The sequence below is a fragment of the Podarcis vaucheri genome, assembly GCF_965113315.1.
Source record: "Podarcis vaucheri genome assembly, chromosome: 2".
Taxonomy (NCBI): Eukaryota; Metazoa; Chordata; class Lepidosauria; order Squamata; family Lacertidae; genus Podarcis; species Podarcis vaucheri.
The window spans coordinates 122,891,478-122,913,313 of record NC_138760.1 but is presented as its reverse complement, the minus strand read 5'-3'; the positions used below and the strand labels follow the sequence as shown (position 1 = coordinate 122,913,313).

The 21,836-nt window shown below is 46.8% G+C and overlaps 1 protein-coding gene across 3 annotated transcripts in view; it reads left to right on the top strand.

Annotated features, from left to right (window-relative positions):
* Positions 1–21,836, top strand: part of LOC309524579 (uncharacterized protein) — a 55,263-nt gene that overhangs the window by 28,938 nt on the left and 4,489 nt on the right. For 2 of the 3 annotated variants that reach the window (XM_082209248.1, XM_082209249.1), the window contains exons 5-10: positions 1,313–1,403; positions 5,688–5,774; positions 7,342–7,989; positions 9,124–9,537; positions 14,095–14,511; positions 20,730–21,350. In XM_082209248.1, the coding sequence (XP_082065374.1) occupies positions 1,313–1,403; positions 5,688–5,774; positions 7,342–7,989; positions 9,124–9,537; positions 14,095–14,511; positions 20,730–21,350 (2,278 nt within the window). The remainder of the gene's footprint in view (positions 1–1,312; positions 1,404–5,687; positions 5,775–7,341; positions 7,990–9,123; positions 9,538–14,094; positions 14,512–20,729; positions 21,351–21,836) is intronic. The other variant, XM_082209250.1, reaches the window with a different exon arrangement.

Here is a 21,836-nt window from a genome sequence, read left to right as displayed (position 1 = left end):
GCACCGGGGAAATTTCTCGCTCCCCCATAGCTGATGCTTCACATCCAGCTATTGTTTTGACAAAGCTTGCCGCTGCGCAAATCTGCTTCATAAGCATCGGCGTATTTCCTCCCTTCGTAGCACAAAAATCAGGACTACGTTCTCGGCAAAGACCTGCTGCATCAGGCATGTAACTCAGGGACTTGGGATTCTACCCTTCCAAAAGGTCCATTTCGCAGCTTAGTCCAAGCTGAAACAACCTTTACTGTCCTTATCAGACGGCTATAAATCAAGCCTTCTTCGTGCGCGAGCTACTTTGGCAGCTGCACAAAACATTCCAGCCTGCCGACGTTACTTTAGTTTTCAGGCACAGGCTTTTTTACTCACAGTCTGTCTCCGAAGAGGCTTGCTTCATGCTGCCGGTTCCATAAACAGCCCTCTTTCTTCCTCTGCTGGCATTGGGTCTGTGGCCCCGATCCCTGGGCCCGTAACCGTTGTCAGGAGTTCAGCCTACACTTGAGTAGGACCCTGGCAGAGACACATGCCCTACTGGCATGTTTCTTCCCTCCTGGTCTTTTGGGAGCTTCAAAAGTTTTCTTCAGCCTGAACATCAGAGTACCTGATGCCAACCAACACCGGCACACTTAGGGATCTGCAGAGTTTGCGCATCTTGCGTGACAGACCCCAGCAACTCAGCATTTTGGCTAATCGACTTTATTTACACACACAGAGCACTGCAACATGGCTCCCTCTCTCTCTAGCATCAGACAGCAAAGAGAAAAAGAACAAAGGACAATAGTCCCACTTCACGGAACACAGGAACACAAACATCCTGTTTCCATCACTTCCCACTCTGGAGTAAAAACACATACCATCATGTAAAAGACAGTAATCCTATGACTGCAAGCATGGAGCAGGAATTCTGACACCCCCCCTCGAGAAAACCACTGGTTTCATTGGCTAGAGGCAGAGCTGTAGTCTTAATTTGAGGCTGGGGGCTTTTTTACTTGGTGACTTCTGAGGTACAGACTCTACTCCCAGGAAAGTTTTTCTGGCACTTGCCTTGTTACTGTTTTTTAAGGCGCCAGATTAAGACATTCTTCTGTCTGGTAAATAGACAAACTCCAAGTATATGTGGCAATACACTTCCCTTTGATAATTGGTGTTTTCTGTTAGTATTGCGGGAGTTTGGAAGAGAAGTTTTTTCATGCTTTCAGTGCCTTCGGGTTTTGTGTGCAACTGATGGCCCATTGCCAACTAATAAATATGTACTACTTGAGACCGGGTCTGAAGCCTGCGGGAGATCTGAGAATAGTTTGCTTTCCTGTTTCAGGAGCCTGAGGATGTGAAGAATGTGCTACCTCTCCAGAATCCTCTGCACTTAGCAGCAATGCAAGAGAATGGCAGTAACGCCAGTGTTTCTGGTGAGTCTCTACTCCAGGGGTCCTCAAACTTTTTTAACTGAGCCCGTTCACTGTCCCTTATACACTGTTGGGGGCCGGACTATAGTTTGGAAAAAAATATGAATGAATTCCTATGCATACCATAAATTTTTTTGTAGTCCAAAAAAGCACCAGGAAAAACAATACAATTTTTAAAATGAAGAATGATTTTAATCAACATCTCTTGCCCACCTCTCCGCCCTTCTGCTCGGGCCAGCCAGGCACTTCCGCGAAAGAGGCGAAACACCACCAGGAACCCGAAGTTTAAGGTGTTTTCTCGCAGGAAAGATAACAGGGGCAGCGGCACGTGTGTTAGGAATAAGGTGTTGGAACCAAGGGATGGAAAGCCAACTGGACAGGCCCCAGCTGGAGCGTCTCCCTTCTCAGCCTTGCTGCTGCAGAGATCAATCAGTCATCCTCAGACATGTGCCCGCGACTCATGCTGCTGGGTCTGAGCACACGTTACTCAGCAGAGTAAACGCACAACAGATCTGGCTAGAGGCGTGGATACTAGGCTACATTTATCGTACATAAATCAGGACATGGTTCTGGTTCACTAATTGGGGTTAGGGGCACGGAGGGGCTGCTCTTCTTGGAACAATCCCACCATCCTGCATGGAAGAGTGAAAGGACCAGCCCTGCCCCCGTTCTGGGCCCGTCTACCCCACGGCCCCGGCTGCCTCCCAAAAAGGGTGCTGAAAACTCTCAGCACCAGGCTCAATATTGCCCAGGCACCCCCCCCCCCCGGTAGAGATGGCCGTGCATATCCTCGTTCCTCCGAGCGGGGAAGAAACCCCTCCGGCCACCGGTCTCTCTTCCCCTCAGACTCCACCCCTGCCGCCTTCTCCCTCTCCCTCCGTGATGCCTGCCAACCTTTACCTGGGCCCGGGTGCAAGTGGCTCTTCTGCTTCTAAGGCAGAGGTGGCAGCAGTAGCAGCAGCATCGCCACTGCCCCGGAGTCAGCCAGGAGAGAAGCAGCAGCGGAGGAGGATGGAGCAGAGGGGTGAGAATGCTCTCCCTCAGCCCGTCCTTCCTTTTCCTTCCTTCTTCCTCCCCTCTTCACACTCAGCCACTCTGTTGCCTGCAGCCCATGTCCTCCCTTTCCTTCTCTTTCCCATGCCTGCCTGCTGGCCTGCCTTTCTTGCTCCCCCCCCCCAACAGAACTTGTGAGGCCTCCCCCCGGCAGACATTTTTGGGCTTCGGGGGCCTCAGCTCTGCCATGATCAAGGTTCCTGCTCTGTATCTCTGCGCGCAGCGGCGGCAGTGGCAACAGCAACCTCAGCAGCAGCGCTGCAAAGAGAGCAATGGTGATTAACCCTTCTCTGCCTGACGAGTACTGTTGCCGCCGTCGCTGCCGCCTTATTGAGGCCAGCGGCCCTCACTTTATCTCTGTGAGGTAAAGACCTGGAGCAGGGAGAAAGCGGGCGCTTCTCCAGTGGTCGGCCTCGTCTCCCTGCCAGGTCCTGCCCACCTCTTCTCCCCCCAGCGAGCAAGGAAGCCAGAGCCAGGAAGCCCAGGTCGGCAGGCAGCCCTGGCTCTTCTTCCTCCCATAGGCATGCTTAAGGACCTGGTCTCAAGCCAGCTTCCTTGGGAGTAAGCACCACTCTGAGCAAAACGGCAGGCCGGGTTTAGGAACCTTGCGGGCCGGATCCGGCCCTTGGGCTGTAGTTTGAGGACCCCCCTTCTACTCTTTTGGGGCATGGGGTGATCTGCAGAGTGGGTTAAGGCTCTGGTTAAGGGTTATAGGCCTTCAGGCCTTCATGAATTAACTAGGGCTCTATCCTCAGGACTGAAATTTGCACTCCACCCCAGCCCAAAGAGGTGAAAGTGGCAGAGTCGTCCATTATACTGCTTTATTACAAGAAAATGTAGGCTTACAGTACAGCATGCAGAGTCTTGTTGCCTTTACAGACTTGTGATCAACACCAGAAAAGCAGGCATGTCTACGAAACTAGGCATTCAAATACTCTTGCACAACACAATAAAAAATGTTATTCAACGACAGGAATACTGGAACACCTCCATGTCCGTGCACTGACAAAGTCAGTGTTTGATGCGAAATGAAGGGTCCAATCTAGGTACGAATTTTCACTGTCCCCAGTGGGAACTGATGACAATTTAAGCCCCAAGTCCATGTGAGGTGTACAAACATATAGGCACAGGTATAGGTACAGCCAGAAAAGGAGCTTCAGGACCACCATTTGAAATTAGCCAGGTGCCAGGCATGTTTTGCAACAGGCAACCAGCCTTTTGCGAGGAAGTGAAGATGTCTGGTTGCCAGGCTGACAATTTACATCTCCATCTGGCTGGCTGGCTCTGCTGTGATGCCACAATGGTCAGCTGGTCTACGGGGCAGCGCTGCACCAAGTGAATGCCTCTTTTGGTGCTGTGCGAGCCAACTGATTCATGCAGCAGCGCAGCAGCAGAAAGATGCAGTGTGAGTCCCTGGGCTGGCTCTGAGGGTGTGGGAGGAGAAATGCCTCCTCACCTCGCACCCAAGTTTGATTGCTGCGGGTCAGGGGAAGTGCTACTTCCCCCACCGCAGCATGAATCACCTGTGAAAAGGACAAAATGGCGAATAGCTTTTCTATCCTAGTTTCTAACACTGCCCAGGACCATCTGCAGTACAGTCATACCTCGAGATAAATGTGCTTCAGGTTGAGCGTTTTCAGGTTACGCTCCGCGGCGACCCGGAAGTAACGAAGCGCATTACTTCTGCGTTTCGCCGCATGCACGGACGCTCAAAATGACATCACGTGCATGTGCGGAAGTGGCAAAATGCGACATGCTCAGTTGCGTGTTACATTCTACTCGGGATGCGACCGGGGCTTCGGAACGGATCCCGTTTGCATCCAGATGTACCACTATATAGTTGTACCTTGGAAATTGAAAGGAATCCATTCCAAAAGTCCATTCAAGTTACAAAACGTTCGGAAAGCAAAGTGCGGCTTCCGAAAATAGTTTGGAAACCGGAACACTCACTTCTGGTTTTCAGTCGTTTGGGAGTCGAAATGTACGATTTCCAAGGCGTTCGGCAACCAAGGTCCAACTGTATTTTTTAAAATACAATTTTTATTAAGTTTCCAAATTTTAACAAATTGATCCAAATTATTAAATTTTATACAATTAAATTTTATACAATACAAACTCCTGCTGGCCTTAATCCTAGCGGGGGTTGCTCTCTTTTCCACTCCTGGTGCGGACCAGAAGAATGTGTGTGTGTATCAATTTGTTTGTTTAAGAGGGGAGGTGTAAAAAAGCATTGTAAAAACCCTTTACAGAGCATAAATAATTGACTCCCCTCTCTTCTCTCAATATCAGATAACATCATAATGCCTGCACGTGGTTCTTTCATTTTGCAGGAGAGGTCAAGAAGAGAAAAGGCCATTTAAGAACCAAACAAACATTGGCTTGTCCCCCCCCCCCTTCCTTTCCAGCTGCTGTAGGGTTTTTCACACTTGTTAAAAATCATTCAATCATTTGGATACCTTCTTGGCTCAAATCCAGTCCTTTCGGCAGCTGATTAGTTGCAGCCCTTTATCATATGCTGTTTCAGGAACACCCCATAATTAATGCCAATATTCCAAATTCTTGATGAACCCTGCACAAATCATGTTGCTGACAGAGGCTCATCCACGGTGGAGACACAAATTCCCAGGTTGCGCCTGCTCTGCCTTTCAGTTTGGCAGACGTGGGCATAAGCAGCACAGCGGGATGCAGTGAACTCCCCAGAGCCCCCTGAGGGTGGAGTATTGCCAGGAGTTTTACCTCATAAGCCCTGGCTTTCCCCCTGCTTGAACCTCTCCTTTGCCCCGGAGGGCAGAGGAGAGCTAGCGCCATAAATCATGGGTGTGGTTGGAAACCCTACATTTTCTTATAATAAAGCACGAGAACTGATCACACTGGTGTTTTTAGCATCCTTTGGTATCAAACGTGCTTCAAACCATTTCCACAGGCCCTCCTTTTGAGCCTGTGGATCAGGACAATGCACAAAATCCCTTTTATCTCCATATTGAGTAAACCACAAACTCATCACTGCTGTGTCTCAGAAAAACCCAGAGGTTCAGTTTGGGCGTGGTCTTGTTATCCGCTTCTTGAATTCTCAAGTTCTGAAACCAGAAGTCAGCGAATGCCATGCAGATGAGTTAGAAAAAAACCAAGCGCTCCTGATTCCATATGCTTATTTTCTTTACGTGTTTTCTCTCTCTCTCTCTCTCTCTCTCTCTCTCTCTCTCTCTCTCCCCCCTCCCCCTCTCCTTATCCAAGAGCGCCTGTTTCCCACACCTGAGATGAACTCTCTACCTCAACATCAGCAAATGGACTATGGAGACACTATTCTGGACAGTCTCTTGAGTAAGTGAGAGAGAACTATAGAATGGGAAGTGAAGAGAAGTCAGTGCAACAGGGCTAATGGGCATTGTAGTCCCATGATAGGTTTCCCACTTCCTGAGGAATCATTCAGTTCTGCCTTAACTGTGCTTGACTGTTCCCAGCAAAGCAACCAAGGCAGCAGGATTTAACCCTCCCTCATGCATCACCTCAGAGGAGTGAATCAAACAGTACTTGCAAGACTGCATGTTCCCCACGTCTGTTCTAAAAGGCTATAGGGCGGCAGGCTAGGAACACCTCCCTAGATTCTGGAAGGTCAACACGTGTCTGAGTAGACATTATCCTGTTGGATGTGCCATTGTTGTGGGAATTCTGGGGAAAAACTTTCAGTTGGAAAATTTCCCACTCCACTAAACCAACGCACATCTGATTTAGCAAGTTTATTTGACTATTTAAAGGGGGGGGGAGCTGTGTTAATTGACATGTTAATTTTACATGTTGTATACACCTGAAACATTTTCCCAATAGCTAAATATAGCTGAAATATTTGGAGGGTGCAGATTCAGATAACCTGCAGGTACAGTGTTTTAAATGTCCAAGCAGATTCAGACATAACCTGAGGACATAGATTCCCCTTTTAATTATTTTAAGGTTGGTGGGGGAGGCGAGGCACTTAAAACAACTGTTAATATACACTATTTTTTGGTGTTGTTTGAAGAATTCTGCTACCGTACCTAGTTTGCTGCCTCGTTGATAGTCAACTGAATTGCAGGAAATTAGAACCAGATCTACGGTAATTATAGCTTAGATTTGGTTCACTTTGAATTCACTGCAGTTGCTGACCTTGAAGTCTTCAGGACTTTTATGCCAACAGGCTTGCTCAGTTGGTTAAAATGTTCTTGAGTAGCCAGTCATTTTATCAATTGCTTTATGCTTCTTTAATCTGTTTAAAAGTAAAACCATTGCACGCTACCCTGATATTTTGTGAGAGGGTGGGTGTATAAGTACTTTTATAAACAAATTTTAAAAAGTTCATTTATATCACATTAATTCATAACGTTCCCTGGTTGAAGTATGTTTGAAGGAGGCCCCCCATTCTTCCCGTTGTACAGATTGGGGTAATAATTATAATAAGGATAACAATAACAATAATTTTACTATTTATACTCCACCCATTTGGCTTGGTTTTATCAGACACTCTGGGTGCCATGAGGCTGAGGTGCCATCAGTTTGCTTGGGGCCATCAAATTAGGTTGCTTCCCAGATCTAATTCAATTTCTTGTTCAAACCGAACTGAACTTCACTGTCTTATACCAGAAAGTGAACCTTTGTATAGTCATACCTTGGTTTTCGAACAGAATGTTCAACTTTCGAAATGTTTGGAAACCAAGGCACGACTTCCAATTGGCTTCCAGTTGCAGAGGCACGCTGGAAACAATAGCAGAAGCCGCATCAAATGTTCGGATTCCAAAGAAACATTCGAAAGCCAGAACATTCACTTCCAGGTTTCGATCGTTTGGGAGCCAAAATGTACGAGTACCAAGGTGTTTGACAACCAAGGTGTGACTATATTTTCTCATCTTCTGTCCAGGCGATAGACTTCGGAACCAGATCAAAATGGAGAATTCTGATGATGATTTGGAGACGGAATTCAGCTTTGAGGGCTTGCCAGATGAACCTGCAGAGGGTGATTCAAATACCGAGGTTTCTGACCCGAGTCCTGAGGGGAAACAAGATGAGCAGACGGGGAAAGGCGGTAAACGGAAGAGGAAATGTGTGAGGAGGAAAGGCAGATATCACCCCAGGGAGAAAAAGCACATTTGTCCTGAGTGTGGGCACATGGCCTATTACCTTTCGGATATGGTTAGACACATAAAAACCCACTTGACGAAAGGGGCCTACAAGTGCCTACAGTGTGGGATGACCTACAAAGAGAAATCATCTCTGGAAGCTCACCAGCAAGTCCACATGGCCCAAGGTGATGCCAGCAGCAGCCAAAGTTATGGGGCAGCGACCTCAAGTGCCCCGATGCATAAAGAGCACATGTGCCCCACGTGTGGACAGGTCGAAGCTACACCAGAGTGTCTCTTTGAGCATATGATAGCCCACCTGGAGGCAAGGCCTTTCAAGTGTCCAGAATGTGAAAAAACCTTCCGGTATAAGTCGCATCTTGCTCTTCACCAGGAGACGCTACACTCGCAGCAAAAAAATGTTACGGATTATCACAGGATGCCCAGAGGTAGGTCAGTTATTTCAGTCTGAGGCTTCCTGTGCCTGTTTTGATGTTGCTTGATCCTGTTAGTATTCTGCTGTTTTTCCTCTGCATTTTCATTGCTTTACAGCAGAGCTTTCCAAACTGTTGTGACACATTTGTTGGCTACAGTGTGTAGGTATGTCATGTGAATGTGCCCTGCGCTCCTCCCAGGGCTGGAAAGGGGTTAGTTGAACCTCTAGTTTGCTAGTAAAACAAAATTACTGTGCATGCTAAAACTGTTGGGATTTGAGTACCAACCAGCTGCGTGGTAGCAGCATATTGTTTACATCATCTGATGTTTCTGAGCGTGAGACAGGATGCCCTATGCTGTTCCCAGGGTTGTGTTCTCAGTGTATCTTGAGATCTTCCTGTTGTTGCTGCAAAGGGGGAAGCAGTGAGTTGTACGGAGGCTGCTGAGAGAGCAGACATGTTTGTACTAGCTCCATGTACAGTGTACAGTCTTTACAGACTACTTTCAGACTGTTTCTTTCTTATGCTGAGATGCAAGGGGAAAGTGAGTGTGCATCTCTCAAAAGGGAGGTGTCGCTTATCACCGGTCTCTCTGGACTGAGGGAAGTTCAGCCAGAGGTTGACCACCGGAGAGAAGCCCCGGTGCCCGGGAAAAGGAGTCAGCCTTTCCTGGGGGGTGGGGGCGATTTCCAACAAAAACTACGTCACTGGCATGAAAAGTTTGGAAAGCTCTGTTCCACAGCAAAAGCGGGGAAGCTTTGTGACAGGGGCTGAAGCATCTCTGAGGGAAGCCTGTCAGACGGAGCGTGCCAGCACCCCTTTTCTGCCACCCTTTCCCCTCTCTCTCTTCCTCCTTGCCCAGCAGATTCCCAGGGTGGGGACAGATTGTGCTTTCCAGAGACACGAGCGGATTGCCTGCAAAAGGGCTTTTGAAACAGCTGTGAGGGCCTAAGCTTCTCACCCTGTGATACAGAAAGTTGGGCTACTAGCGGGGCCGACTTTCTAGTGTAGTTCATCCTTTGGCCTTGTGTGTGTGGTGCTCCCTGTGGTTATACAGTCTTCCGTGTTGTGATACCGTTTGTCACCTCTCGCCGCCACCTCCGTTCACATCTTCCAGGGGTAAGAGGTCCCCTCTCTTTCTTTTTGCAGTCGCCCCTGGGCCGAGCACGGCTGAAAACTCTCCTCTGCTGCTGCAGCCCCTGTCTACTGCTTTGGCGAGTGCTAGCTCCCCTTCAAAGCTGCTCTTGAGCCACTCCGAAGGAGAGGGAGTGCCTATTTCTCGCTATGGGACAAAAACAGTGAAGGTGGTGCTGACCAAGTTTGCCAAGCTCTGCAATGGGAGGAAGCACACCTGCCCTGAATGTGGGTTTGTCTCTGAAAGCTTAGCGGGCATCATTCAACACAGGAGAGTCCACACAGGGGAGGTGCTCTACAAATGCAACAAATGTGGGAAATGCTTTGAGTCATCGTCACACCTCGAAAAACACTGCAGCAGAAATACATGCCAGCAAAACAGCCTTACTCCGGGTGCCCCTCTTGAAGAAGGCCAGGTGCCATACGAAGGTGAGCATAATAATTTGGTTGATCCCCAATAATTTGCAAATTACAGGCACCCCCCCCCACTTGCTGTTATGTCCCCTGGCTCCACACATGTATGTGAAATTGCATAAAGTGGGGAGGGCGCTGTTGAGAGAGGCTGGCCATCCATCCATCCATCCCACCTGCCTGCCTTCCTGCCTCCAGGGATTGGCAAGTTGAGCTTGGGGGTTCGTGGCAGGGTGGGTAGCTATTCTGCTGTGGGGCTACTTGGTGCTCTCTCTGTTAGTCTCGGATGTTTCTGGAGACAGTTTTCTTTTTATCTAGTCTCCCCTCCCCACCCCTTTTGCCTACTTGTGGGGCAATGAGGGAGAGCAGAGGGACTCAGATCCTGCCTAAGGAATAAAATTGGCACATGCAAGCGAGGAAGGGGTGAGCCGAGGCATGAAGCACCCCCAAACTGACAGCTCTACTGGCCAGGAAGAAGAAAGTCAAGGACGGTTTGTGAGTGGGGGGAGGCAAGACACTCGGAACAGCTGTGCAAGCTGTCCCCACCCTCTCCAGCGTTCTCTTTTCGTTTGGTGCTTTTTCCTGGTTTAAAACCTCTGTTTATGATATGTGTCTAGGTAAGTGGAATATGTTTAGGTGGTGTGGTGTAAGATCAGTTTCACAATAGCAGACAGAACGGCAAGCCTTCATGGAAGCATCGTTGCATGTGCACTTTCCTTTCTGTTTTTGTACACTTGTGAGCAAGGTATCCGTTGTGTGGGGAGAGGCCCCATATACAGTGGTACCTTGGCTCTCAAACTTACTGTATTTTTTGCTCTATAAGACTCACTTTTTCCCTCCTAAAAAGTAAGGGGAAATGTGTGTGTGTGTGTTATGGAGCGAATGCAGGCTGCGCAGCTATCACAGAAGCCAGAACAGCAAGAGGGATTGCTGCTTTCACTGTGCAGCGATCCCTCTTGTTGTGCTGGCTTCTGAGATTCAGAATATTTTTTTTCTTGTTTTCCTCCTCCAGAAACTAGGTGCTTCTTGTAGTCTGGCGCGTCTTATAGAGCGAAAAATACGGGTGATCTGTTCTTGAAGTCTGTTCAATTCCTAAAACGTTCGAAAACCAAGGTGAGGCTTCTGATTGACTGCAGTCAAGCAGAAGTCGTGTCGGACATTCGGCTTCCAAAAAGCGGCCGAAAACCAGAACAAGTTTTATCGAAATGCCAGTATGTTGTAACAATGTGCGCCAAGCTGGCAGGGGCTTTCCTTCCCCAGCCAATCAGGCAGTCTGTTTCTATACAAAAAGTAAAAAAAGAAAATATAAGCAGTCTGCGCGCGCGCGCGCGCCCCCCCATTATATCAGGGATGGGTGGAATTAACTTACAAAAGGTCCACTTAGCAGGGAAGGTTTGAAAGCAACTTTAGGACTTGTAGAAAAGCACCATGCAAGTTGCGTCTCACCACAGCCGGGAGGGGCTTCCTTTTTTATCCCGTCTCACACCAAATGGTTTCCAAATCAGTCCAAATTGTTCCAAATTTAAATCTTTTGATTAAATTTTGGCTTTTTATGTCCTGAAGAGTCTGCCGCTCAATCCGCTCGGAGCCAGAAGCTTCACTTTGCGGAGATAGTGGTGGATCCCAGCACTCGCACCTCAATCCCGTCTTTTCTTCTCCACTCCTTACAGAGCAATCCGGGAGATGGGAGAGATCACCCAGAGTGCAGCCAGATCACATGTACCCAAAATAAATCCTTTTGGGTTTTTTGAGATCCACAGCGCCTTTGTGTGGCCTCATATCCCCCCGCAAGGCTCAGTTCTTCCCCGGAAGGCTAGATCTGTGCTCCATGGTGATCCACGACAAACCGGAAGTCCTTTTCCTTGTCTGTCTCTTGCCCGCCCCCAGGTTTTTGCTGAAAGTTGTCATGCCTTGAGCAGAGCTGATATCCCAATGTTGTTCCAACAATTTCTCCCTCAGTCAGTCCTATACAGTGCTACCTTGGTTCTCGAACAGCTTAGTTGTTGAATAAATCTGCTACTGAACGGCGAAAATCCAGGAGTAGCTGTTCCAGTTTTTGAATGTTTTTCAGAAGCCGAACATCTGACGCGGCTTCCACACTTGAGTGCAGGAAGCTCCCTGCACCTTGGTTTTCAAATGGTTTTGGGAGTCAAACAGACTTCTGGAATAGATTAAGTTCAAGAACCAAGATAACCACTGCACTCTGTTTTTACCATTTTTACATTACTGGGCTACAAAATCCACTCTATCTGTGTAGCTGGATTTTAGCCGGTTTTTCCCCAGCCCCAGGAGGAGAGTGATCTGGCATTTTGCCAGTGTACTTGGCAAGCTTCCAGATTCTGTTCATCCCCCCTTTACACCAAAAATAAACTAGCCTTCCAGGTTACATACTCACGGTGTGATAAATTGCATAGTCCAATTAAGTGAAATTCCACATGCCTTCCAAATACCATTCTCACAAAGTGGTATTCAATGCAATCCAATTAGATTTCTCCCATGCTTAGTCCTGTGCTTCTTTGTTATGCATCTTTAACAATAGCTACATAAGTCACTCGATCTCCATCAATATCCTTTTCCACCATCTTTCCTCCCAACATAAGAAAAGTGGTCTATTATCCTGCCAGTGCATTTGGCAAGCTTCCAGGCTCTGTTCATTCCTCTATTTCACAGAAGATAAGAAGGCTTCTCTGTTCCATACTCCACTATGATAATTAGCAGTCACCCCCTTTTTTTTGTTCACACAGTTCTATTTTATATTGTATTCCAGATCTGCATCTCTGCAATCCAGTTCCTTATTCTTCACTTGCTCATTAAAAATTGCTTTATCTTTCTAGAGAAGGTTGCCAAATCATAAATATAAAAGGAAAAAACTTTATTTCAAGAAACCGAAGGCTCCCCCACACCATCTTTTACACCGAATAAAGTCTTCTTTCAAGTTTAAACCTTTGCAACCTTGCAGCTGCTTCCGTTATGCAGTTTATTATCTCAACATTTCCAGCATGTGCCTGTACATTAGTCCCAATTAAACTCTAATTAACAGAAGAACCTCTGCTTCTTAATGGCAACATAGGAGGGTTATCGGCAGATGAAGCACTTTTACGCTCAGTGTCTCTGCCTCTTGCATTCCATGTTGAAGTAAGAGCCAGATACCAAGACACCTGCGACTGAAGCTCCTCCTCCCGTCCCAGAAGGGAACTTGCAAGGATAATTACCCTTGATCATCCTTGGTTTTTCCTTAGTCGACAATCTCCCGCTGTCCTGGGAGCTGTCTCCATTAAGGCACTGGAACCAGAAGCCGTGTGACCTTGATCTCTGGTTGTGCAGGAGAGCTGAGGGCATTCCCTTTTTGCCTGCTCCCCAGGTAGCCTTTTGAAGTGCTAAACGAACTGCAAAGATGCTCATTCACCCTTATAGAAGGATCACTATATAGAAGGATCTGGAAACTTCTGTTTCAGTGTATCTGAAGAAGTGTGCATGCACACGAAAGCTCATACCAAGAACGAACTTAGTTGGTCTTTAAGGTGCTACTGGAAGGAATTTTTTTACATTCACCCTTGATCATTCTTGGTTTTTCCTTTGTCTACAATCTCCCGCTGTCATGGGAGCTGTCTCCATTAAGGCAATGGAACCAGAAGCCATGTGACCTTGATCTCTGGTTGTGCAAGAGAGCTGAGGGCATTCACTTTCTGCCTGCTCCCCGGTAGCCTTTTGAAGTGCTAAATGAACTGCAAAGATGCTCGTGCACACATTTAAATAGATGCTTCTCTATTGAGAGGGGGCAGGAAACACATTGTAGTTTGTAAATAAATAGAGAAATCTTGCTGGAGAAGCTGTTTCTTCTGATCACACAGAAGATACTCACTTTGGAGAAAAGGAACTACTATGTGGAAAACACCATTTAAAGCAGAGCTTTCCAAACTGTCACAATGTTGGCTGCAGTGTGTAGGTGTGTTGCACAAATGCTCCCTGAGCTCCTCCCAGGGATGGAAAGGGGTTAGTTTAGCCTCCAGTTTGCTAGTAAAACTGAATTAGTGTGTCGCAAAATGATGTATATGTATGTCTAAAAAGTATGTCATCAACATGAAACGTTTTGACAGCTCTGCTTTAAACTGATGCATATTCTATTAAATGGAATCTTTTTGAAAAACAGTAGTACCTCTGTTTTTGAATGTAAAACCATTTGAGTTCTGAAATGTTCAAAAACTGAAAACTCAATATGGAAAACTCAATACGGAAGCTGCGTGGCATGTTTAACTTCTGAGGCCTGTATGAAAACCAAAATGTTCGTCAACAGAGACGTTGGAAAACCAAGGTACCACTATAGAAGAAAGGATATAATTGTATGATGTTTTATGTGCAAGGGATGCAAGTATGACCTATCAACGTTTTATAATTCAAACTACAATTGGGTCGGAGGGGGGACTTTTATATTTCTACAGCATACTTGCCTTTATATACACCTATACCATGTTGTCTCTGATGGGTTGTTGTAACCCATCCTTGTAGGGGCACATTTCTCTAACGCCTTAATCAGACCAATATGCCCTGTCTTGTATTTATTTGCCTTCCCTGCAGGTGTTGAGGACCCTCTGCCCACAATTAAAACAGAGGAAGAAGAGTTTGAGATATCCCCAGAAGGTCTTACATTGAGTCACGAACCTGCTTTGAGTGAACACCCGGGAGGGGACAGTTTGTCTGCGTTAGCTGCCATGGCAAGTTCAGCTAACTTTCGGAAAAAGCAACACACTTGCCCACAATGTGGATACAAGGCTAGGAGTTTAACAGACCTTGTTTCCCATATGAGGAAACATACTGGAGAAAAGCCCTACACGTGCCCTCGGTGTGGAAAAAGCTTTGCATGGAAAACGAGCCTTAGAAAACACATGGCATATATTTCCTGCTCAGCGAAGAAGCCTGTTCCTGACACCTCTGTTTCCAATACCCCTTTGGTTCCCCAGATTCCTGTGGCGGAATGTGATGTAACACTTAGTGGTGAGTGCTCGTCTACGGTGAATTATTAGATATTAGAGGATTGTGCAGATTCTTTTCCTAACAGTTGCTGGGAATACAGCTTTGAGGTTATACTTCTTTCTTTTTTGGCAACCGATCTGTGTATAAATTTTATGAAATAAACCAAATCAGATAAATAAGAAAACAAGCCCCTGCCCCAAGGAGCAGAATACTTTACTACAGTGGTGCCCCGCAAGACGAATGCCTCTCAAGACGAAAAACTCGCTAGACGAAAGGGTTTTTCGTTTTTTGAGCTGCTTCGCAAGACGAATTTCCCTATGGGCTTGCTTTGCAAGACGAAAACGTCTTGCAAGTTTGTTTCCTTTTTTGTAAAAGTGTTAATACCCAGGGTGCATTGCTTGAAGAGGTGCAGTTGCGACTTGACTTTGAGGAGCAACTCATAGCACGCGGTGTGGTAGCCATTTTTGAGGTTTTGGAAGACTTTGGTGATTTTTGAAGCTTTTCCAAAACTACTTTTGCAGCCATTTGGTGAGTTCAACTTTTTGGGGGGGTTTTGGATTTTGGGTTGGGGTGTTTGGAATTCAAGGACTTGGTGTTGGGGAGGGGTTTGCAAGAATCTGGAAGCTTGTGTGGTTTTTTCCTTTTTTATGATTTTCTGTGACCATTGGGCCACTCTGCTGTTTTTTTAAAAAATCTGGATTTGAATTTCTGTGTGGTGGGTGGCTGGGGGAACAGTTGGGGAGGGGTTTGCAAGAATCTGGAAGCTTGTGTGGTTTTTTCTGCATTTTTATGATTTTCTGTGACCATTGGGCCACTGCTGTTTTTTTAAAAAATAAATATGGGTTTGAATTTCTGTGTGGTGGGTGACTGGGGGAACAGTTGGAGAGGGGTTTGCAACAGTTGGGGAGGGATTTGCAATTTCTGTGTGGTGGGTGACTGGGGGAATAGTTGAGGTTTTTGAAGACTTTGGTGATTTTTGAAGCTTTTCCAAAACTTATTTTGCAGCCATTCGGTAAGTTAAACTTTTAAAACTTTTTTTTTGGGGGGGTGGATTTTGGGTTGGGGTGTTTGGAATTCAAGGACTTGGAGACTTCCGGGTTAGCGCGATCAGCAAATGGCGGGTTCCCTCCGAGCTCTGGAGGGAATTGGCTAGGTGGAAGAGGGGTCCTGCTGCGGCGGCGACGGGGGACCCTCAGAAACCACAGGCGCGGAAGCCTGTGGACTTGGTGACTCGGCGGGCACCATTTGCGCCCTCTCCGACTTGCAAAGAAGCCTTTTTAAAGGCTTCGGAGCGGGTGGCGGAGAGCGGCGTGGTGCTGTGAGTAGACCGCTTCTTCCATGGAGTGAAGCCGCAAGCCATGGCTGGAGAGCGCTGACTTCTTTCCTTGATCATTCGGACTACAAAAATTAACAACCCGTGAGTAATACGGAAATTGGAACTAAAAATTTCTTTCAACTGAATTCGGTACGACTGGGGGAGGTGCCAAAAGGAAGTCCGCCTCCCCCCCCTGCAGACAATTTAAAGCAAGAATTAGATAACTAAGGTCGAGAGACTGTCTTCCTCTCTTGGAGACAAAAATTTTTAATTCCACAACTTGGATATATAAGTTTATTATTGGAGGATTAGAACTGAAAGTTAGAGTTGAAGTGTAACCCCCCCCCCCCCCGGATCCGGGAGCGATCCGTGAGAGAGCCTGTAGAAGATATTTACAGAGTTTGACAGCTGTCAAATGAGCTGTCAAAGTCAGGAAATTCTATTTTTTGCTACTTGTGCTGGTTATTTTTGTTACATTGGACTGTAAGTTTTTGAAATTAGAAAGGAAATAAGAACAAAATAACCTGATTGTTGGAGAAAGAACACTTAGTAACCAGAATCCCTCTAGAGGGGGTTCTGAGATATTACAATGGCTGCAGATGGAAAAATACAGGCAGAGTTGGATAGGGTGTTTGAATTCCTGGGAAAGCTGCAAGAGCAGAGTGATGTTATGGCTACAAATCTTACAACCTTGAACCTTAAACAAATCTGCGGAAGTGGTTAACGACTTGACTCAAGAAAAATCTGCAGCTGGAAAGGAAGATACATGTGTTGTTTTGGAGGAATGCGAAGGAGGAGCGGAAACGCTGCAAGTGAAAAAGGACAACCAGAGGCCTGTTAAGTTGGAATATAAGGAAAGCAAGGTTTGGATGACGAAATTTTGGCTCGAAACGGAGAATGAAGATTGGGGATTTTCCCCTATGGGGAGTCCAGAAGACCTATGGATTACAAACTTGATCAAGGTGAAAATTGGAATGTTTGGGACATTTGGGACACTTGGACTTAGAAAGAGTAAGAAGAAGGACCTGGACTCTTTCTTTGAATATGGAGGTCTGGTTGGAAAAAACATAGACCCTATTGGGTCAAAGATGCTCCGAGATCTGATGTTCAACATAAAGGACTGTCAACAAAACCGGCTGAAAGGGACCGAGAGAGATTTAAGGGCCTCGGACGTGATAGATCCAGGCTGAGAACTGACAGGCTGAAGGACAATTTCTGGGGATCGAAACTGGGGGAGGGGGGGAAGCTTTGGAATCCAAAGGGGTACAATTATATGTTTTCATTTGACAGGTTGTTTTGTAATTATTTTAATAATTGGGAATCTCGTGAAAGGGAACCTGGGTCGACCTTAGAAAAAGGGGTTAATGTCAAGTATTAAAATGAGGTTTAGAAGTTTAAAATTGGCTAACTAAGACGAATTAAGTAAAATATCAATAAGGGATAATTTGGGTATAAAGAACTTGCTGAGCTAAATTTTTGGAATTGGGATGCAAGAAGGGGAGGTGGGGGAAATCCGGGAAAGTGGTTAAGAAAACAAGGTTTTAAAGTTATACGTGTTATTTGTGTGTAGTGTTGATGTGTATGTTTATGTTTATGTGTTTGTCTAAAAAAATGAGAAAATCCTAATAAATTTATTTAAAAAAATGGAATTCAAGGACTTGGTTCTGGGTTTGAGTTTCTGTGTGGTGGGTGGCTGGGTGCTTTTGAATTTTTTGGATGTGAAGCACTGGTTTTTTTTTGGGGGGGTTGCGCAGGTAGAAGCTGTGCTGCCATGGGACCCAAGAAGACTGCTGCAGAGGGCGGCGAGGGGAAGAAGGAGAAGGTGACGCTGGAAATGAAGAAGGAGATCATCCGGAAGCACGACGGTGGAATGCGTGTGACAGACCTCGCCAGGGAGTACGGGAGGAATCCATCGACCATCGCGACCATCCTGAAGATGAGGGAGAAGATCCTTGCAACTGATGCAGCCAAGGGAATCAGCAGGATCGTGAAGAACCGCCCAGCTGTTCTGGAGGAGGTGGAGAAGTTGCTGCTCATCTGGTCAGAAGAGAAGCAGCGTGCAGGGGACACAGTGACTGAGGCCGTCATTTGTGAGAAGGCCAAGGCCTTGCACGCAGACCTCGTTCGGGAACAGCCAGGAACCTCAGGTGAGCCAGAAGTCTTCAAGGCAAGCAGAGGCTGGTTTGACCGCTTCAAGACAAGATCTGGAATCCACAGCGTGGTCAGGTATGGAGAGGCTTCAACTGCGACGAGACTGGGCTATTTTTGGAAGAGGATGCCCAAAAGGACTTTCATCACACAGGAGGAGGCCGAGTTGCCTGGCCACAAGCCCATGAAGGACCGTCTGACCCTGCTCTTCTGTGCCAACGCAAGCGGCGACCTGAAGATCAAGCCCCTGCTGGTGTACCACTCGGAGAACCCCTGGGCCTTCAAGAAACACAAGGTCGACAAGGAGCAGCTGAGTGTCATGTGGCGATCCAACAGTAAGGCTTGGGTCACACGTGTGCTGTTTGTGGACTGGGTCAGTCTTGCTTTTGGCCCTGCTGTCAAACAGTACCTGCTGGGCAATGACCTGCCGCTGAAGGCTTTGCTTCTGATGGACAATGCTCCTGCTCATCCTAAAGGCCTTGAGGAGGACTTGTTGGAGGAGTTCAGCTTCATCAGCATCATGTTCCTGCCGCCTAACACCACGCCACTGCTCCAGCCGATGGATCAGCAGGTCTTTGCCAATTTCAAAAAACTCTACACCAAGCTTTTCAGGCGATGCTTCGAGGTGACTGATTGCACCACCATCACCCTGCAGGAATTCTGGAAGGACCACTTCGACATCGTCACCTGCTTGAAGATGATCACCACGGCCTGGGACGGGATCAGCCAGAGAAATTTGAATTGCGCTTGGCGCAGCCTGTGACCGGACTGTGTGACACCAAGTGACTCTGATACACCAGAGTCAACAGTGGTGCAGGACATTGTTGCCTTGGGGAGGACCATGGGCCTGGAGGTCACAGAGGAGGACATCAGCGAGCTGGTGGAGGAGCACGACCACGAGCTGACCACCCAGGAGCTGGTCGAACTGCAGGCAGAGGCTGCGCAGGAGCAGGCCTCGCTGGAAGAGGAAGCAACTGAGGAACGGCTGTCCTCCAAAGAACTGAGGGACATTTGCCGGAAGTGGAAGGATGTGCAGGCTTTTGCACAGCGGCACCACCCTGACAAGCACGTGGCACATGACCTTGTGAACACTTTTGATACGAGGGTCATGTCACCTTTCAGGGAGGTGCTGAAAAGGCGGATGAAGCAGCAGACCATGGGCAGGTTCTTCAGCAAGAAGCAAAGAGTGGAAGAGGAACCTTCTTCGAGTTGTCCCCCAGAGTCTTAGAAAATGTACTGTACACTTTGTTGATTTTAAAATGTTTTTCTGTCATGTTTAGAAACTTAATTGTTCCTTCAATTTTTGAAATGCTCTTTACAGTATGTGTGACTTTAAAGAGCACTTAATAAACTCTTGTTGTACCAAATTTGACTTTGTTTGGACTTTTTTTGACCATAGGAATGCATTAATTGAATTTCAGTGCATTCCTATGGGATTTCGTGCTTCGCAAGACGAAGAATTCGCTAGATGAAAAAACTCGCGGAACGAATTAATTTTGTCTCGCGAGGCACCACTGTATTCCAAGTAAGCTCATTTTTTTGCCTCATACTGGTTTGCTAAGTAACTTGCCTCTGCCACAAACTCGTTAAGCAGCCCTTTTAGGCAAGATACAGTTTGTGTGTGTCCTTGTCCTTTCTCTGCTTCCCATCAGCAACATGGGAATATTGATCACCTCCCCTTGTAGGGTGTCGTGAGGCCTGTTCCAGGATCATGTACTTGAGCACTTTCCTATACACCAGAGGTTCCCAAACTTATTTGGCCTACTGCCCCCTTTTCAGGAAAATAATAATAATAGGTACCCCCCCGTTACATCAGTAAGCATCATTATACAACAGATGAATGGGGTGGACTGGAGTGAAGCCTGTCAGCTCAGTCCAATCCGCCCCACGGGCAGAGTTGGCACTGCAGCCCACCTGCCATTGGACAAATAAGCAGCCAAGCCGCAATCCACTTTCTGGGCCTTCTTTGTTTCCACTGCCACCTTGTTTTTATCCAACAGCCCCAAATGTACCCAAGCCTACTCCCTTCCCCCACCCTGGATGATTCCAGAGTCCCCCAGGGTGTGGTATTGCCCACTTTGGGAAACACTGATTTACACCCTTCTTTACAAATGGATTTTTAAAAGCAGATTAATATTTTAGGTGCAATTGAAAGTGCTATTACGTTGAAAACCTTTGATTGATTGGTGTCTGCATGCACTCCAGAACTTAAATGGGATTAAGCTTTCTAGTTTACTTCCATGGGGCAGGGAGAAAAGGACCCATACAGTCAAACCTTGGTTTTTGAACAGAATGTGTTCCGAAAGTCTGTTCGACTTCCAAAACGTTCAGAAACCAAGGCATGGCATCCAGTTGCGCAGGCACAACGATAGCAATATTGGAAGCCGCATCGGATGTTCAGCCAAATAACCAGAGTATGAAACCATGTTTTCAAAGCTGGAGTTCTAAACTCTGCTTACACTGACAGTGGTCTTAATGTTGCACCCCAAAGCCACAACCCTAGCTCATTCCTGGTTTGTTTTCATGCCTCACCCCAGAGGCCTGCCTGGCTACAGAAGTGCAAGGCAAGAACAGGTGGAATACAAAAGCAGCCGTTTGCCGAAAGATGCTCCGGTTACTTTGCTTGTCCATGGGACTGTCCTTCACAAAAACCAGGGAGAGTGTAGCATGTTTGTAGCTCTTGGCTTTTAAAATAAGCGGGCCAGGGGTTATATAGCCTCTCCCCCGACCCTTGGGGCAACAGCCCTATATCTCAATTATCTCTGTTTCCTGACAGATGAGGAGGAGTTAATTAACATCCTGGCGAAGAAAGCTCAGAAGAAAGGAGTGAAAGTGCAGGAACTCCCCAGAAAACCTTCAGGTGGCAGTTCTCTGGCTCAAGCTCAGCAAGAATCGACTCGCGACCAAGGAACCAGGGCTGCCAAGAGGAGCAGGTATCTAGGGATGGAAAAGAACTTCCAGTGTCCTGAATGTGGGCACAAATACTACTATATCTCCGACCTGATGAGACACCAGAAAAGCCACGGAGGCGAGAAGCCCTACAAGTGCCCTGAATGCTGGAGAGCTTTCTCTGACCCTTCTGCCTGCAGCAAACACTACAAGACAGTCCACCAGCCGGACAGTCGTTCTGGCGGCAGGAAGAAGCCCGCCAACAGAGCACGGAGCCTTCAGAAGGAGAAGAAGCACACGTGCGGCAAATGTGGGCACGAAACCTACAAATTGTCAACCCATCTTATCCATATGAAAAGCCACGTGGGTGACGGACCTTTTCCCTGTGACAAGTGCGGGCTAAACTTCACTTACAAATCGAATCTTTCCCGGCACAAAAAGTCCCACGAGGAAGATCTCTCCAATGTCAGAAAGAGCTCTCTCTCTGTACACCAGCAAGTTGCTACAGGTGAGTGCCATATGATTTGAATCAGGAAGGGTTTTTAAAAATTAATTTAAAAAACACAAACTGCTAATTATCTCTGTTTATGTTTTGGTGGACTTAACAGAAGAAAGTACCCTAAGAAAAAGGAATCTCATAAAATCTGTTCCCATCCCATCCCCTGCCCAACCTTATCACCTTTACTTTTCAGTCTCAAAACCAGAGTATGGGGATATTACCAACTAAGTTCTTATCAGATTAAACTGATTAAAATTAACGACCCTCAACATATTAATGTCTGTTGACTTCAGTGGGTCTTCTCTGAGTAGGACTAACGTTGTGTACAATGCACGATTCATCTGGCTAGCTTGGTTAATGGTAGCCTAACAAAATTCAACAAACCTCAGCTTAGAATGAATGTTCTGGTTCTCTTTGTATGCTCTCTGCCATCCCTGAAGATATAACCAAATGCAAGTTCTGCCATGTATGGGTACCAATATGTTGTTTCATAGT